This window comes from Zootoca vivipara, chromosome 5 (assembly GCF_963506605.1).
Source record: "Zootoca vivipara chromosome 5, rZooViv1.1, whole genome shotgun sequence".
Taxonomy (NCBI): Eukaryota; Metazoa; Chordata; class Lepidosauria; order Squamata; family Lacertidae; genus Zootoca; species Zootoca vivipara.
This window is the reverse complement of record NC_083280.1, coordinates 41,964,749-41,983,649: the sequence shown is the minus strand read 5'-3', so window position 1 is coordinate 41,983,649 and position 18,901 is coordinate 41,964,749. Positions and strand designations below refer to the sequence as shown.

The window sequence follows — 18,901 nt, the reverse complement described above, 5'->3', positions numbered from 1 at the left end:
TCAGACCACAATTTTGTGATTCAGTACTCCCGAGTTGAGATCTATAGATCCCCCAGTGCAGTACTAATCTGATGGGACACTAGAACACTGTGACGCTTGACTGGCTGTGTAGGATTACACAATGGGGATACCTAGCTGCTGGAATGGGGAAGACACTGCTACATACTTTCAGAAACCCCTTGCCCACAGAAATCATGATGCAGAAGAACAATGGGGCAGAATCAGACTGAGACTATCCTGGAAATCCGCTGAGGTGGAGAGTAGCACAGGAAATTCCTTGGTGTGGAAAACGGGTGCTTGTCTTCCCACACTTTCTTCCAAGGCAGTATTCAACTTTGTCACCACTGGGGAGTGGGTCTTAGACTAGTGGTGAGTCAACTTGAGGGATCTCATCCAAGACAGCACATGTTGCTGCCCACCATGCCGCCACCTCTCCTGCAGTGTCTCTGGCAATACCCAGGCAGCTCCTCTGCCTATGCCATCCAAGGTTCATGAAATTGATCCATGGGGCTGACTGCACACCAGGAGTTAACGATTAATGATCTGTTGTTGAGAGGCCGTGCCCAACGCCCCCTCGGTTGAACCTGTGATACTTTCGTCCTGCTCATCCTCTCGAGCTGATAGATTGGTCGGACAAAGGCAGGAGGAAGAAGTGCCTTGCCATGGCAGCAACCTTGGAGCAGTTCTGTGGCTCCGTTTTCTGGGTGAGTGGTGGTTTCTCCCTGAGTGGATGGTAGCTCAGCTTCTGGCAGGGATGTCACACTGTAAATCTAAAGGCCAGAGTGCAGTGGCATGTCCTGAATTGCGGGAGGATGGCTAAACGCCTCTGTTAGGGCTGTTTACTTTGAGAGTTGGGACAGCGGTGGTGTGTTAGTTCTGTGTGCATGCTTAGCAAAAGCAAAGCCTGCAGTCTTAATATAGTTAGACTGGTTTTTTTTACAGTGAACAAATCCATCATCTTTCTGTTGGTTACTGCTCCAGTGGGTGCACTGAGCATTGAAAGATGGGAGAGAGCTGGACAGTCCTCGTGGCTTTTGAGGGGACCCTTCCCAGGCAGAGGGCCTCCTCAGCAGCGGCGCCTTCCCCTGTGGAATGCTCTCCCGTCAGATGTCAGGGAGATAAAGAATTACACAACTTTTAGCAGGGAGAAACAGGCATTTAGAGGCTTTTTAGCAGGTTGTCCCCATGTTACACAATTTCACTTATACATGTGGGGGCCTGGAACATAACCCCTATGCAAGTGGGGGGCAGGCGGGGGACGCCTGTATAATAGTGTCTTAGAAGGCAGGAAGGCTCCAAAGCATTAGTGGAGATGTTAACACTCCATGTATGATACAACCATGACCGTTTCACTGGTAACTCTGACTCAAATGATTCACTGTAGAGAAAATAGGAGGTTCTTTAATCTCACACAGAAACGGAAGATGGGGGGGACAGTTAGGTGATCTACATTATTGGACATGCCACATAGTATAGCAGAATGCAACTGGGGGATCAATTGCTTCATTCCATATGTAAAAAAAAACACCTTTCCTGTTCATGAAATCTATCACAGGAGTTTTGAATGTGGGCCTCTTCCTCCACTTCTCCCTCAACTGAAATTAAGTCTGAAAAAATCATGATCTTGTAGCCAATAGTACTGGTTGTGCTATGTTGTGTGTGTGGTGCCCACAACAAATGCTAGAGTTGACAAATATGTCCATTTTAGGCAAAGGGCCCATAGGCTAAGTCTCTCCTTGATGTGTTGCCTTCCAAGAAAACATTTCACTTGGTTCAGGTCCTCTCCTGCTTCATTCTGAAGTGGTATGCTCCATAGCTGCCAAGTTATCCCTTTTTTTAAGGGATTTTCCATTATGCTGAATAGGCTTCCTCGCGAGAAAAGGGAAAACTTGGCAGCTATGGTATGCTCCCAGGGCTTATGGTATTTGATAATTATGACTATGTAGGTTAGTTGTTGACTTGAGTCTCCAGTCCTTTGCATGATCTTGATCATTCCACATCCCTGTAAAGTAAATTTAAATTGTCGTGCCACCCTGTCAGCCACGGGTACTGGTTTTCTAGTGAATTGCCCAGATCTGTTTCCTTGTCATTGATGGAGAAGTCCTGGGCATCAGGAGATTTAAATTGCTAAACTAGAGCTCATGAGTGAAGCTGACTAAGCTGGTTGTGCAGCTGCCTTTGTTTGAGAGTTGTCTCATCTACTGCTTGTAGGGATCTCAGGGCATTCCACCAGAAACAGAAATGGGAGCAGAAATTGCCACAATTTTGTTCACCCAAGATCAGGAATAGTAACCATGCAAATACAAATGGTATCAGCTGTTGTTTATTTAAGTCCATGAATATTACAGGCATAATTATGTTTTGCGTTGTTTTCCTTTCATTAAAATGCATTGAAATCGGATACATAATTCATTCTGTTAGTTTCGGCTATAAAAGTAAAGGTAAAGGGACCCCTGACCATTAGTTCCAGTCGTGACTGACTCTGGGGTTGTGCGCTCATCTCGCATTATTGGCCGAGGGAGCCGGCGTATAGCTTCCAGGTCATGTGGCCAGCATGACAAAGCCGCTTCTGGCAAACCAGAGCAGCACATGGAAACGGCGTTTACCTTCCCGCTGTAGCGGTTCCTATTTATCTACTTGCATTTTGACGTGCTTTCGAACTGCTAGGTTGGCAGGAGCTGGGACCAAGCAACGGGAGCTCACCCCGTCACAGGGATTCGAACCGCCGACCTTCTGATCAGCAAGCCCTAGGCTCAGTGGTTTAACCACAGCGCCACCTGTGTCCCAGTTTCGGCTATAGCAGATAGCAAAACAATAACTTAGGTTATAACTGAACTGTAGCAGAATGGAAACAGTGCTGATTGCAACAAAGGCAGGACAGGGTGGAAATCGCTGTCTCTTTACGTCCTTAGCTACTACCGTAGTGGTCCTCTTGGCAAGCAGAGTACAACACTAACTTTTCCCTTGCAGTGAAGGATGTTGGAATTTCCCCTGATTCTGTTCATGCCAAGAGTGTTTCATATGTAGGTAACAGGCAGGACTCTCCTGGTGCCTCCAATAAAATGAGATTTTGTGTTTCTGAAATGGTGACATCTCCAGCAATTACTTCAAACTGTCAGGGCAAACATCAAAAGCCCATTGGTACCTGCTTGAAACCTGGAAGAACCACTGCCAGTCAAAGTAGACAATACTGGACTAGATGAGTCACATGACATAACACACGACTGATAACGCCGTCAGATTATTCCACTGATGTAGTTTCATTAGCAATTGGGGGTCTGCAGTGCAGCTGAAACTGAGGAGTTGTGAGGGTGACACAGGAAGAGGATACATATTCTGTATACTCCATACTCCAGCTCATGGTTTTGCCCCTAGTAGCAGGAATTGCTACTGTACAAGGAATTTATTTCCATAGATTTCAGTGGGAGGTTTTAATTTAAAACAAAAAAAACGGCATCTCCCAGCAATGACAACAACCATCCTGCCCATATTGTCAAAGCAGAGCACCCAATTACAGCGCATCATTACTTGTACGTATATAGATCCCATGTTGACAGATTACAACTCAAGAGTGTACAACATGGGGTTTGATCAGCTCCAGGGGAACGTAGTCCACTGTTACGTCCAATGGTAGGCGAGAGCGCTGGATTTTGGTGTTGTACAGGGTGCCACTGAAATTTCAGACACCAAGGTCCACTACTGCTGTGTGTGTGTGTGTTCTGCTCCAGAATGGTGCTTGTGTGTCACATAAAGGGAATCAATCCCCTTCCTAGAGGGATGCCCTGGGGGCTGGCAGCAGTGGGGTCATTACTGGCTTTGCCTCCAGTGGGGCACTGTCACATCATTTTGCATGTTGTATATCATGGGGATGTGTTGTGGGGCTCTCTCCACTGTAGATTCGTTAGCTGTTTCCCCCATTTAACAATTAACTCAAAAGTTCTTTACAAATACAAACCCTAAAGAGTCATGCAAAAATACAAAATAATTATATTTGCTCCATTAAAACTGCTCAACCAAGCTGCATGCTGCAGTTTCCTTAAAGGGAACGTGGGCTGCAGTCATTGTGCTGTAAGAAACAGATTTTTCTACAGCTGTTTTGAACCCAGTGTAGTAAAAACAAAATCCAGTTTTGTTCTGCAGAAATAATGGTAAATGTTGAATTAGGGGGAAGAAAGGATATCCAAATCAGTTTGAGAGTCAAACACAGTATCAGCAATGTTAGCTCACACAATATGAACATCATAAACCCCCACCCATATAGATATCCCACCAGGGTATCTCTAATTGATAACTGCTCTTATTAGATAGCATGCGCAACAAAGGTTCAACGCAATTAAATGCTGGTAGTAAACATCAGTGCTGTGTTATGATGAATACAAACATTGACTTTCGCCCACTTGAAAATGTCATTGGATTCTAACCCAAAGCATCACTAACTGGCTCGATTGCAGGTGAGTCATACTGAATAGATTAGCATAAGGATGAATAGGGGTGGTTGTGAATCAATGGAACAAGAACACCCTCAGAAGAACAGCAGTGGAGAATGGAGGTGGAAATCAGTTATCCTGGGGTTGTGTTATGATGCATTGGGGAAATGCAGTGAATTTTTAAAAGATGTTATAGCATTGTAATGGGTTCACGGCAGGTGCTGTGGAATTGGAACTGCGGCAATTGCTGTCAATGTTTACATGGTAATTGTCTGTGTAGATCCACAGTGGAACTTGGGACAGAGATGTAAGGCAGGAATGGGGAACCAGTGTCCCCACCACCACAGTGTTGCTGGATTGCAGCTCCCATCATCCTCGACCATTGGTCACGTTGGTTAGGGTGAATGAGAGTTGGACTCCATCAACATCTTGAGTACCACAGGCTCTCCATCCCTGGTGCAACGCATAGTGGTGTGGGGGCCTGGATACATGTGAAACTATGTCAGGTAGTACATGTAGGCTAAAGATCTTAGCAAGCGTTGGCATATGCCTTATTTTCTTGGTTTTTTTAATTAAAGATTTTCTAGATTTACAGAAATATGTGCAGTGTCTCTCATAACATTTTTACAAATCAGGTTCATTTGTTGAGGCATTGGGAAGAAAAGGGGAAAAGAGGTGGATGGGGGAAAGATGGGTGGGGGTGGGGTGACGGTGTTTCTATGTTACTTAATATATGTGGGTTGTTTTGTCAGTGTCGCTTGTGCAGGTTCCCTGCTGTTCGCTTGTGTTCCTTTGGTGGCGAGAGATGTTGGGGTTGGCCTAGGGTATGGTTGTTCATTTGGGGTTGGCTGTGGTGGTCTTTGTTTCATGTGTGAGTGGGGTGGGTGGGCGTTTTGGATCAGGTTAGCCATATTGATTTGTATGATTTTTGTCATTGTCTTGTTGGGCTGTGTATGTGATAAAGGGGAGCCAAACCGGGGTGAAGCCATCTTCTTCTATTTGTCCCCGTGTCAGTTCCAGCTTATTGGTTATTTTTTCTAGTAAGGCTGTTTCCCCATATTATTTTCTTGTTTCTGATGCCTCCAGAACTCCTCTTTCCTGGATCGGAATGATGCCGACCTGCCCCTCTGCTTTGAACAGACTGTTCTGGTCTGGATCCCCCTGGGCTTCCTCTGGCTCTTTGGCCCAATGCAGCTTCTCCATTTCTGCACATCCAGGATGAAGAAATCATCTGTCACAAGACTTTACCTTATTAAACAGGTGGGAGAGAATGGTGTGCCCCAGAGTTAGTAGCAGGGTGGAAGCAAAGGGCATGCAGCTCAGAGGGCAAAGCAGAGGTGGATGGTGGTGATGTGAGAAACCCTGAAAGGGTTTAAGTGAAATAGGGATCTGTGCTAACTGGGAAATGTGTGTGGAAAGAGCAGGGAAAGCCAGAGGGTGAGATGAATTTACCATAAGTGTCCTTTGGCCAGAAGCCTTTGAACTGTGTCTTGCTTATGTAATGCCGTCACGATGGTGGTGTTTAGTATATACAGAACTCTTTAGGAATCAAGTAGTGTATTTACTGCTGATGTAGTTTGTGTTGTGATTGTTATAAAAAGGAATACTCAATGAAAACTAACAAACATATACACATATTTATATTATAAATAACACAGGGATTTTTATATGTGTTTTGAACCCGCTTTGAGTGCATTCCTTGCAGGAAAGGGGCATATCAATAAGTACACTTGATTTTTACTTGACGGAGGGTGTGATGCACAGCAGTGCTCCTGGGCCACTTGTGCTGTGGAATGTAGCTTTGCCCTGCATATGTAGCTTCTCCACGATGGGTTTAGAAGCTCCTTGCAACCTTATTCTCCTAGAACATTGCAGGTAGCAATCTGTCACTTCTGCTCTTCCTTTGCCAGGTGCTGACTGCGCTGCTCTTACTGATGGCACTTGCTGAAGCAGTTTTCACTGTTGCCGAAGACCTAGGAAACCTCCCGCACCCAACCCCTGTCAGCCGAAACCCAATTGTCCAGTACTTGAATCCGGCACTCTACTTCATTAGTTGGGTGAGAACTCTCCTTCATCAAACCATGTCCTGTGCTGGAATTAAAGTGTCCCTTGTTAAGAACAAGTTTTTTACAATACAGAGTTGCCAACTCTCGTTTCAGCCCTGCTGTTTCCATTGGGCTGTATGCTAATAATACAAGTCCTGAGACCCAGAACAGTACTTTGAAGGGAAGGGGTTACATTAGAGAAAAAACAAGGAAGAAAAGAGTCAAATGCTTTCCCCCCAAAATGCCAGTGCTCTGATGTTCTCTGACCTTTAAAGCAGCTGCCTGAAATGGCTTCTTCTCTTTTTAAGGGAGATTTAGGATAATAATAAATTTATTTATTTATTAACCCAAACCTTATACCACAACATAAAAAGCAGACACTAGAAGATAATAAAAAGTGATCCCACACTAATTCCCCATCATCAAACTCCCATATTTCCCAAGTACACCATGAAAAGAACAAACTAACAAGAAACATTAAGCAGCACGTGAGGAGAAAACAACAACAACAATGGCTGCCCATTGGCCCAAGTCCGCTGGGTGGTTTAAAATGCAATAAAATCAATGGGACAATCTTAGTACTGTACAAATATTCAATGAACAATGAAAATTTGGCCATCACCCTCATATTACTCTCAAAGTGCTTCTCCACGAGGGTAGATCCCTTTCGCATTGTCCCTTCAATGGCAACCTGCTACCCCAAGATGCATCATATGCCTCAAGTCACATCTTATTTTCCCTGAAGATGGGTACTTGTATATTTTCTCCTGTGGGGCAAGTAGCAGATTTGAGATGAGGCAGCATTTATCAGGAAAATACTACAGGGAGAAAAAGGGTTAAAAACAGCAACCAGAACTGACAACCCAATCAGATTCACACCTGCCCAATACCCCTTCCACTGGTATAAAAGGTGTACACACACACACACACACACACACACACACACACACATATTGATTTTTAATTGTATTTTTATTGCTGCTTCTATTTATATTTTATTTTATTGTAATTTGACTTCTATCATCCAAAGCCGTATCTTAAGAATTAAAACAAGGAATAAAAATACAGTTGAAAATCATACAGTATCTAGCACAGCACATCACAATTGCTACAACAGGCAGAAAAACCATTAAGTGGTTCTGCCAAGACCCTCAGCAGTTTTCAACTGCACTGCAGGGGTGGGTGGGGTGGGAACCACTGATTTAGTTTGTCACGTTTAATTACACCCTGGCTAGCTGATCTGAGCTAGGAAGTGGAGGTAGATTTTTTTTTAGCATTATACAAATTTAGAATTATGAAGGCAAAGGCCATTCTCTTATTTCATAATTAATACGTCAGTCTATTTCCGGATCTCATTTTGGAAGCTCGACTAGAAGTCACAAGCCATCTTTTGAGTTTGTCTCAAGTGAGCATGTTCAGCGAGCTAATAATGTGGATCTCAGGTTCATTATCAAGTTTGATGTCCAGCCTGGTGCCACGAGTTTACATCACACCTCCCTCCATTTCCGAACCCTGAAACCAACCCAGTCTTGCAAACTCTTGGCTCTTTTTCGCTACTGCAGTTGCTCGTTCTGCTGATCCATGACAGCCGCCGCTTCACCATCCGCAGAGACTCGGGATCTCTCTTCATCTTCCTCTTCCTTTCTGTGCTCTGTGGTCTATTTCAGCTCCAGACTCTCATCCGGCAAGCAATACAGGTCAGAAACACAAGAAGCCTATGAAAAACTAGGCAACCCAGGATGTCAAAGGTTGAGGCGGCCCCAGCAAAGCCACGTTTGGGGTCATTCAGTTCTGCAAGCCTGTCTGCTGTGGTTCACCCACCCTATTTCACAGGACAGTCCTGAGACAGGGGGGAGTGGGAAGAAGGGCCAAAATGAAGCTGCAGGAAGGAGTGTCTTGGTGCACAGACTTTAGCCCTAACTGCTTGGGAAGAAGTGGGTCCAGCTCCACAATTTGGTTACTTCCACTAGTGTCTCCCATTTGCTTTCTTCTCTTGCAGGGCTCCATCACTGATGTGCCACGTTTTAGCTTCTTCTTGGTCTCCTATGGGCTTCAACTTATTTTGTTCTTCATCTCTATTGTTTCCGACGTTGCCCCCGAAATGAAGGAAGCTGCAAAGAAAGTGAGTGTCTTCAGCTGCTTGCTCTCGACTTGTAAGGATAACCTTTGGGACAGGAACAGCCATTGGTATTCTGCATGGTATCCCCACTTTGTATAGGTTCTCGAAGTGGGCTTGATGGGTGTCACGGTGGCCGGAATAGGCTACTTCAGAGTAACGACTCTACACAGCTCTGCATTTTATCTTTTATTGGTGCTGAGTATTTACAGTGCTGATGGCAGTGCTATTTACAAATAATAATAATAATAATAATAAATTTTTATTTATACCCCGCCCTCCCCAGTCAAAAACCGGGCTCAGGGCGGCTGACACCAACAGAACCACAATAAAACATAAAAACAATTAATTAAAATACAGATTAAAATACAATATTAAAATTTAAAGTGCAGCCTCATTTCAGGTAGGCCATAAGTGGCTGACACCAACAGAACCACAATAAAACATAAAAACAATTAATTAAAATACAGATTAAAATGCAGTATTAAAATTTAAAGTGCAGCCTCACTTCAAGTAGGCCATAAATCCAAGCCATGAGGGAGAAAAACACAGGGGTCAGGCTGAGTCTAACCCAAAGGCCAGGTGGAACAGCTCTGTCTTGCAGGCCCTGCGGAAAGATGACAAATCCCGCAGGGCCCTGGTCTCCTGGGTAAGAGCGTTCCACCAGGTTGGGGCCAGTACTGAAAAGGCCCTGGCTCTAGTAGAGGCCAATCTAGCCATCTTATGACTCGGGATCTCCAGAATATTATTGTTTGTGGACCTTAAGGTCCTCCGCGGGGCATACCAGGAGAGGCGGTCCCGTAGGTACGAGGGTCCCAAGTCGCATAGGGCTTTAAAGGTCAAAACCAGCACCTTAAACCTGATCCTGTACTCCACCGGGAGCCAGTGCAGCTGGTAAAGCACTGGATGAATGTGATCCCGCGGCCGGGACCCTGTAAGGAGCCTCGCCGCGGCATTCTGCACCCGCTGGAGTTTCTGGGTCAGCTTTAAGGGCAACCCTGCGTAGAGCGAGTTACAATAGTCAAGCCTGGAGGTGATCGTCGCATGGATCACTGTGGCCAGATCGGGGCGAGAAAGGTAAGGGACCAACTGCTTGATGCGGCGGAGATGGAAAAATGCCACCTTTGCTGTGGATGCAACCTGCGCCTCCATGGAAAGGGAGGCGTCAAAGGTTACACCCAAACTCTTGACAGAAGGCGCTGGTACCAATTGAGCCCCTGCAAAAGATGGGAGTTGGCCCCCCAACCCCATGTCGCCCCGACCTAGCCAGAGGACCTCTGTCTTCGAAGGATTTAACTTCAGTCGGCTCCCACGTAGCCATCCAGCCACAGCTTCCAAGCACCTGGTGAGTGTGTCCGGGGCCGAGGCAGGGCAGCCGTCCATCAACAGATAGATCTGGGTGTCATCAGCATATTGATGACAACCCAGCCCAAAACTCCGGACAATCTGGGCAAGGGGGCGCATAAAGATATTAAAAAGCATTGGGGAAAGGATTGCGCCTTGTGGGACTCCACACTCCAAGGGGTGCCGCGGCGACAACTCCCTCCCTAGCGCCACTCTCTGTCCCCGACCTGAGATGAAGGAACGCAGCCATTGTTGGACTGTGCCCTGAATCCCCACGTCGGCAAAGACACATCTGTTCAGCTTGAATCAGAACCTCCAAGTGGCTTTTGGCGCGTCTTGCGCCAGCATAACAACTTGGGGAGACCCATCCTCTTCCCCCGACGCTTTCTGCGAAGTTCCGGAGTTGGGGGGACTGGTCTGCCCCCCTTCCTTCCCCCTTCCTGTCCCACCTGGGACGATGGCTCTTCTACCCTGCCAGAGCCTTGGACACCACTTCCTGTTTCCCCACTTGAGCTGGAGCTTTCCCTCTTTTCAGCCTCGCTCGGGGCTGGGCTGGAACTCAGGAGGGGAGGGGCTTCGCGATATCCCTTGCCCCTCACAATGGGATAATGTTTCCACACATCAGCTCACCAGGAAGCTGGGTTTCATGGGCCACACCTGGCTGCCTGATGCACTGTTTGGTGGGAGTGGTCTCAAAAGGAAAAAATTGCCATATATGTCTTGAAGGCTTCGTTTCAAAAGGTGACAGCCTAGTTAGTCACACCTCGTACTATTGTTCCCTCCCTCAATTTTTCACCTAGACATTCTGCCTCCCGTGTTTTTCAGAACCCAGAAATTGTGGCCTCTTTCCTGAGCTTCCTCACTTTCCAGTGGTACAGCAGGTAGGCAAATCTGAGTGGAAAAGATAAGTGCATTACATCTAGGAGAATAAAGGTTAGGGTTAGGGTTAACTAATCTGTCCCATCAGAGCAAGGATTTCTGCTTATGAAACAGAACTTCTCCCTGCTCTCCTCCCGTTGTGCATGTGGGAGATTTGCAGTCAAACCTAACAGTGCTAGTTAGTATATGAAGGGGTTAAGACCACAGAGTTCTAATCATTAGTGTAGGCTCAGTGAGGTCACACCCCCTCTTCTTCTGAGAGGGAGGAAGTAAAGCTTATTTTTTGTTTCTCTCTCCTCTCTCTCTCTCTCTCTACGCTGCAAGCGATGGAGGTGGATGTGCCTCAACTTAGCTCCCATCCTCAGACATGTGTCTGAGGCTGATTTGATGTATTTCAACTAAGTATTTTACCTGCATTATTTTACTGCTGTTGCATAAAGAAAAATGCATGACTGAGACATCAGTTAAGTAAGTAAATCATTTTTAAACTTACTTCAGCGTGTGGTTTGTTTCATTGCATGACGGTAGTGTGTGTCAGCTGCTTCATGCAGCTGAATGGAAATGAAAAAAAACTTTAATGGATGCTTCCTATGCTTCATTAATCTGCCTGACAATGAGACAATACTCTGCTAACTGGGGCTCTCTATGTGCTTGCCCCGTGTTTTAAAAACATACACCAGCCATTTCTTCTTTTGTTGTTATCCCACACAGGTGGATCTCTAAAGGATTAGATACAATTAATTTCCTCTTACCAATTCCCATCTAGGACAGGCATCCCCAAACTGCGGCCCTCCAGATGTTTTGGCCTACAACTCCCATGATTCCTAGCTAACAGGACCAGTGGTCGGGAAAGATGGGAATTGTAGTCCAAAACATCTGAAGGGCCGAAGTTTGGGGATGCCTGCTCTAGGGGAACCCTGAGAACAGATTTAGGGGGGTACCAAAGGAGGAGAGGGGGAGAATGTTCTGTTGTGCAAGGAGAAATACTTGCGCTGATGGAATGTCCACTTAGCACTATGTCGGATTCCCCCATATAGGTCTTTAACCGAGTGTGAAGCAACGAAAGTGGGAGGTGTGTGTTAGAGGATGGGAGAGCTAAGGGTAGCAAGAGCAAAGGGCTCTGGATCTGAAATATTTGCATGGGGAGAAATGCCGTATTGCAATGTAGTGTTTTAAACCAGGCTTCTATTTCAGTCTTTATTTTTCCTCTGCTGTGTCTAACTAGAGGGTCTAGCCTTTTGGAATTCTTCATTCCGTTCAACAAGTCCCAGCTGATGGGGAGCTGGCAGCTTCTCACTTCCCCCGAAGCCCCAACCCTTGGATACTGTGCTCATTTCCCTATTGTGCCTGAGCATGGTCAAAGCAATGAGTTAGCGGGGTGAAGAGCAGCAAGGGTTTTGAGCACCTGAGTAAATCTGCTGTACCTTTCAGGATGGTGCTCAAGGGCTATCGCAAGCCACTAGAAATTGATGACCTCTGGGACTTGAAGGATGAACATAAGCCGGGGAAACTTTTAGGCTCGCTTGAGGAGCACATGACAGCTGGAATAAAAAAGGCTCAGCGGAAACTAGAGATCCGGCAACGGAAGAGGAAACGTCATCCAGCAGCTACTGACCAGCACATGAATGGCTTGAGCAAAGCCCAGAGTCAGGATGCATTGGTTTTGGTAACTACTGCTGCTGGGAGAGAGAGCGGGGGCTTACATTTCAGATCCAAATGCTGGGCTGAATGGGAGGAAATCTTACACACAGGATCCCCTAGCCCATTGCAGCTTAGAGGTCTGGTGGCAGTATCACTGTGGTTTACAAGTGTCTGAGGGGGGGGGGGAACTTCTGCAAATATCAGAAGCTCCATTTTGCACAATGTAGGAATCGGACATTTAGTGTTGTGGTCCCTATCCTTTGAAACTGTGGCAAAACCACATGGAAAATAAAACAAAGGACACAGAGATTCAACCAGCAAATCTCTGGGAGGGAAAGTGCATTACGTGCAATGGGACAAAGAGCCATTAAAGGTAGAGCGTCCAAAATCGCCTCACCGTCACCTTCTTTTAAAACCTGACTCACCATCTGTTGGACTGCCGTTTGTGGTATCTCAGGATGAGAACCCACAGAATAGGAAGGTGGCATTATTTCTAAATCAGACTCAGGCAACAGGGAGCCGGCAGAAGGCAGGGGCGCAGAAGGAGCTGAAACTGCTTTTAAAGCAAAGTCTCCCCCCAAACCCGGAGGCTGAGAAGGGGGCAAAATCCTTGGGGATGCTGAAGAAGCATCTTGGAGCTGTAACAGTGGATTTGCCACTCTAGCTACTGCTGCTCTGCATAACTTCCACGTGTGCAGGATTTGAACAGAGGGTCGGTCAGATTTACTCAAAACCAAACCCACTTTGTCCCATTTTTCTAGATCTAGGGTACCCTCCTCAGGGAAAAAGGGTGCAACATGAGATATCTCCTGTAATAATTGGTCAATCAGTGGGGACATCACCTGATTGTGACTATGAGGGCTTAACAAAAAGAGCAAATCTCTTTTATGTTTATTCTGCAAACTACTTAAATTCCCCCCCATTTTTACCTGTTTTCTGTGCGCACAGGTTGCTCAAGGTTCCGAGCGGTAAAAATATTTCAGTCTGAAATCCCTCTATTGCAGCTAGAGTCAAACAGCACCTAGGGGAGCTTGTTAGCCCAAAATTCAGAAGAGCGATCATTTACCTGATCCTCTTTTCATGGCGCCTCAGAGAGGGCACCAAAATGTGGCAAAACCACATGGAAAATAAAACAAAGGACACAGAGATTCAACCAGCAAATCTCTGGGAGGGAAAGTGCGTGCCCTTCCTCCTCGCCATATCTTTTTATTACAATATCAAAAGGTTACACAGATTCAAATCATCCAATAGAATTCATCCTGATTTCTAAAACCCCTCCCAGGTTTCCTCCCACCTTGAATCCGATACCTTGGGAAGGTCTGAGACTAACACCTAGATGCTAAAAAGACATCCTGAATTACAAAGGGACTACATCTAAAGACAGGAAAGGGGCCCAGGAATTCCTGCAGGGATTAACACTGAAGTGGTAGAAAAACAGGTTTCACAGCTTTCCAAAGGCAGGCAGGAAAGGCGATTTGCAATTGACCTTTTGTCTCAAACAAACACCAAATGTTTATGGCAGCTAAAAGACCAACAGGCACAGATGCCTGGTCTTTTGAACCTAGCCTGAAAACATGACTCTGAGGCTGAAAGCAATGGAGTAGTAACAATCCAGAAATCTATATCAGAGACCCAGCATTTCATAACTCAGGCCATGGTAGTCTGTCCAAGGGAGCCACGAAGCTCAGGACATCCTTCCGCAGCACACCTAGTTAAAAAATACATGATTCCCTTCCATAGATCGCTAGCAAGTTACCCCTACAGAAACCTGCTCCCCTTGAAAATTGGACAGGTGCTGTCTCTATTGTCTTTTTGGCATCTATGGAAGACTATCTTCTTTCGAGGAGCCTTCTAAATTAATAACTTTCCCAGTCTGCATCTGTATTGGAATTCTTTTTTAGAGGTTCAAAATATGTTCGTAATTTATAACTTCTTGTTTGCCACCCTGGGATACAAATTTATCAAATTAATAAATCTTAATAAATAAATAAGATGGCTCGCTTTATATGGCAGTTGCCCACCCTGAGAGTTGGGGGCTGCTTTATGCCTGCCAAGCCTAAACCCTACTCTGAATTTAGGAAGAGAAAAAGGAAAAAGGCAAGAAAGAAGCAGACAAGAAAGACTCTCGTGGTGACTATGCGAAGAGCTGGCTGATGGCTTCTATATTCCGAACCTTTGCTGGGAACATTATGAAATCAGTGGCACTCAAGGTAGTGCAAGACCTCCTGGTGTTTGTGAGCCCTCAGATACTGAAGTGAGTCTTCCTAGCTCCACTTTTTTATTCTGAGTTTTCCTGGTGCCCTGGATGGTGGGCGATGGGGTTTAAATAAGCTTCTGATTCAGGAAGATCTTGTCACTGGCTGGAAATCCATATATACGGTCTGGACCATCCACATGCTGATTAACTCCTTAAAACATTCTCACAGTTTTAAAAGCACAAACTATGTGCCAGAAGATTCCAGGCATAACTAAAACAATTTCCTTGTGCTTCTGCTTTAAGATGGTGCATTAAGATGGCTTTTATAGATGAGGAACATTCTGAGAGAAAGCCAGGGTTTGGATCTGAAAAATGATTTCCCCAGTTCCAGGTGTTTTTTTTTTACTGTGGTCCCATTTTAGCTGTCTCATATTAGTTGTCCATTGTAGGGGATAAGTAGCAGAGCTTGCTCCAGGGAAGAACACAGTTTGCTCTCTGCATTGAGGAATAGTGATGAGTTAGCTGAGAGATATCCCTAAGGCTGCTATCACATATATACTTAGCTGGGAATGGGCATAAGTCCCACTGAGCACAATGGGACTTATTTCTGAGTGGACATGTATACTAAAATTGTCCACTGGAGATATGGAGGTGTTCAAGAGAGAGCCACAAAGGTTGCATGTGGCCTGTAGGCTGTCCACATGTGACATATGGCTGCATTGCATGAGCCTGGTTGAGGAGGAGCCTGTAGCCTGTGTGTGTGGAAGAACAAGAGTCTGATGCGTAGGGCTTGTGGGAGGCGGGCGTGTTATTTGGGTGTGGTTTGTGCAAGTTTGAGTGGAATTCAGGGAGATGCTCATCATTATTTTCTCTCGCAGGCTGATGATCTCCTTTGTGTCAGACCCAAATGCCTATCTTTGGCATGGCTACCTCTATGCAGTGCTGCTGTTTCTGACTGCACTAGTGCAATCCATCTGCCTACAGCAGTATTTCCAACTCTGCTTTCAACTGGGCATGCTCGTACGCACTGCTCTTATGGCTGCCATCTACAAGAAGGTCAGTTGGGTCCTTCGCCTTTTGTGGGGGCTGCTTTCCTTAGTGCTGACCAATCAACTTTGACTGCTTTCCCCTGGATCTTGGGGTGGAGGGATCCTTTGGCATTCACACTTCTTCGATTTTTATTTTTATTTTTGCAGTGCAGTTATCCAGCCAAGGAATGCATACAGAAATGCATACACTGGGATGAAGTGTGCACATACATAAGTGAAAATAGCACACACAGATGCATTATATTTGGGGAAACAGCTTTGCAAAGATGTGTACATTAGGCAAGCTTGCATGCAAATGGGTATGTTAGGAGATATTCATCATACTAAAATGCTGGTGGATTTTCATGGATTTTATTTTTAAAATTGCAAACTGATGTAGAGGACTAAAGTTAAGATTGGATAAGTGAGAAACTGAGAGAGGCAGTCGCTGACAGATTTGCTCATCCTTAGTGCTGTGTGCCCTGGTCCCTAATGGCTATGGCGTTAGCTAGTACCCCTAGTTTTTACAGCCGCTGTTATATCTGCTTTCAGGCCCTTACTATTTCCAATGCCACACGGAAGGAATCCACAGTGGGTGAAACAGTGAATCTGATGTCCGCGGATGCCCAGCGCTTCATGGACTTCACAAACTTGATGCACCAGCTGTGGTCGGCTCCCCTGCAGATTGTGCTGTCTATAGTGTTTCTGTGGCTGGAGCTCGGCCCCTCTGTGCTTGCTGGGATTGCTGTCATGGTCCTGCTTATCCCCATCAATGCTGTGCTGGTCACGAAGGCCAGAGCCATACAGGTGAGGGAAGGAGTGTCCTGGGCAGGTGGGTGTGAAAGGGCTGTGAGGTCAGTTCTGCTATAGAGGACAAATTCTTGGGCCAAGCGTGTGCTCCAAATGCTAACCTTGAATTTTGAATGTAACTGCAATGTGTCATTTTTTGCACTGGGCTTCAGTGAGTAGATTTTATTCTATTAAAAGCAGCCTATTAAAAATAGTCAGTCTGGTTCATTTATTCAAAATCCTGAAGTCTGACCACCCCAGTTTAATGTAGATGTTTCAAAGCTTAGGACAAGACTGAGCATTGTAATCTGTAGAAAACACAACTTGAAAAAAGAGACAATGCGCGTTTGTGTGTGTGTGTGTATATATATATATATAAGTCCTATAGGGCACAGCATCAATCCCTCAGCTTCACTTACAGAGATCTGTTGGACAATTAAGGGCAAAGCTATGGCCATGTGGTGCTTCTAACTGTCAGAGACAAAGCACAAATAACTTGTCCCTGGGCAACGTATTATGTGGGGCTGGAACAATGATCAACTCCCTCTTTGCAACTTACTTCTTTGTGCAGGTGAAGAACATGAAGTACAAGGATGAGCGCATGAAAATAATGCATGAAATTCTCAGCGGCATCAAGGTGAGTAGCAGAGACCAGATTGCTCCAACACAGTGATGAGTTGGCTGTACTGATGGAAACATCAATGGATTTATTTTATTTTATTTTTTTGGGCGTACCTTGCATTGCTTGCAGCACAATCCTAGCCATGTCTACTGATAATTAAGTCCATTGGAATTCAGCTAGGCTTACCACTCGGTAAGTGGGGTTTGAATTGCAGATAAAGCAGAGGGTAACTGGGAGTGTTGCCTCTGATCTCTGCCAGATGCCTTCCCAAAGCAGGCATGCAAGGTCAGTGCCTGCTTAGCCTTTGCCTGCAATGTGTGCGTCGGGAAGGGGCTAGTGCTGGAAATGAGACATGGTAGGATGGAGCCCTGCTTCCGCTTTCACTGGATGGAGAGCTCTGTTGGACTGAGCCCCATATCTGAGCAGAAGAATCCTTTCAGATCCTGAAGCTGTTTGCCTGGGAGCCGTCATTTGAGAAACGAGTCGGAGGTATCCGGGCACAGGAGCTGAAGCGGCTGCTGCGCTTTGCCTACCTGCAATCCATCTCCATCTTCCTCTTCGCCTGTGCTCCTTTCATAGTAAGACAGCACACTATTTTTGTTCCTTTTGCTCATTCCTTGCAGTGTAGAAGATGCCCCTCACCCTGTGACTCTCCTTCCTTAGGTCTCTGTGGTAACATTTGCTGTGTATGTGATGGTTGATGAAAACAATGTCTTGGATGCACAGAAAGCCTTCACTTCTATCTCTCTATTCAACGTCCTGCGTTTCCCTCTGGGCTTCCTGCCATTGACCTTGTCCTCCCTGGTGCAGGTGAGTAGGCTGGTGAGGGACCTATATCCTGTAACTGAGGTGGGAGGGGGAGCCTGATCCTGGGGCAGCCAAGGTTTTGGTGCTCACACCCTGTTGGTAGAGAGAGATGGTTGTGTCCTGGGTTGTGCAAATGGCACTGGGGCTCCCTTAGCTTTGGGTTGCATATCATAGACTCCTGATCAATCTGTATGGCAAACGTCTCTCTCAAGAAGCCACGCAGCACCAGAAAGTACCAAGCTACTCCAGTTTTGAGAGGGTCTTTGGCAAACTGCCCCAAGGCAGGCTTACCTGGCGAGGGAGGCAGCCGTGACAGCTGGGTGCTGCAGTTTTAATTTCCCATAATGCCTCAGAATAACCTTATGTCAGAGGCATTGAGGGAAATTGAAAGAGAAGCTCCCAAACCTAATCAGTTGGTGTTGATCATAGCTCTAAAAATGTTTAAAGTGGACACAGTCATCAGAATTGGGATTCTGCAGGTGTGCTGGTACCCCAGTCGCTGCCTGGCATGCCTGACTTTGCCTCTACACCTTACAGGTCAATGTATCTACTGAACGGCTAGAGCGCTACCTGGGCAGTGAAGACCTGAACACTTCGGCCATATGTCATGAACCGAGCCCTGGTAATTGAAGGTTAGGGTTTGGAAGTCATAGCAGGCAGAGTTCTGAAGCAAATGTAGAAGGCTGGTAAAAATGCACAAGAAGGCAGGTGTGACTTGTGTTCTGTGTTCCTACGCTGTCCTTGATGACAATGCTATCTTTTCTTTCTCCTCTAAGGCTGTGCTGTGACTTTCTCTGAGGCCTCCTTTGCCTGGGAACAAAATTCAGATGCCACCATTAGAGAGTAAGTCACCACATACCAGACCAATTTTGTATGCTTGTGGGGAGGGGATTTAGGGATATGTCTGTGATCCTTTGTGTTAAAGTTGTAAGTAGGGGGGGGGTCCTTTCTTACCCCCTTGCCTATTGGATAAGGCAGGGAAAGGTAAACCAGGCCTTGAACGATA

The 18,901-nt window shown here is 45.9% G+C and overlaps 1 protein-coding gene across 2 annotated transcripts in view; it reads left to right on the top strand.

Moving 5' to 3' along the window:
- Positions 1-438: 438 nt before the first annotated feature.
- ABCC2 (ATP binding cassette subfamily C member 2) overlaps positions 439-18,901 on the top strand; it is a 36,772-nt gene continuing 18,309 nt past the window's right edge. Inside the window, exons 1-15 of one of the 2 annotated variants that reach the window (XM_035133842.2) lie at positions 439-704; positions 5,514-5,687; positions 6,338-6,484; positions 8,035-8,169; positions 8,472-8,594; positions 10,758-10,813; positions 12,243-12,477; positions 14,531-14,706; positions 15,528-15,705; positions 16,230-16,484; positions 17,038-17,103; positions 17,529-17,666; positions 17,752-17,898; positions 18,433-18,517; positions 18,672-18,738. In XM_035133842.2, the coding sequence (XP_034989733.2) occupies positions 663-704; positions 5,514-5,687; positions 6,338-6,484; positions 8,035-8,169; positions 8,472-8,594; positions 10,758-10,813; positions 12,243-12,477; positions 14,531-14,706; positions 15,528-15,705; positions 16,230-16,484; positions 17,038-17,103; positions 17,529-17,666; positions 17,752-17,898; positions 18,433-18,517; positions 18,672-18,738 (2,024 nt within the window). In that variant the 5' untranslated portion in view covers positions 439-662. Of the gene's footprint in view, positions 705-5,513; positions 5,688-6,337; positions 6,485-8,034; positions 8,170-8,471; positions 8,595-10,757; positions 10,814-11,137; positions 11,280-12,242; positions 12,478-14,530; positions 14,707-15,527; positions 15,706-16,229; positions 16,485-17,037; positions 17,104-17,528; positions 17,667-17,751; positions 17,899-18,432; positions 18,518-18,671; positions 18,739-18,901 lie in introns of those variants that run through there. The other variant, XM_035133843.2, reaches the window with a different exon arrangement.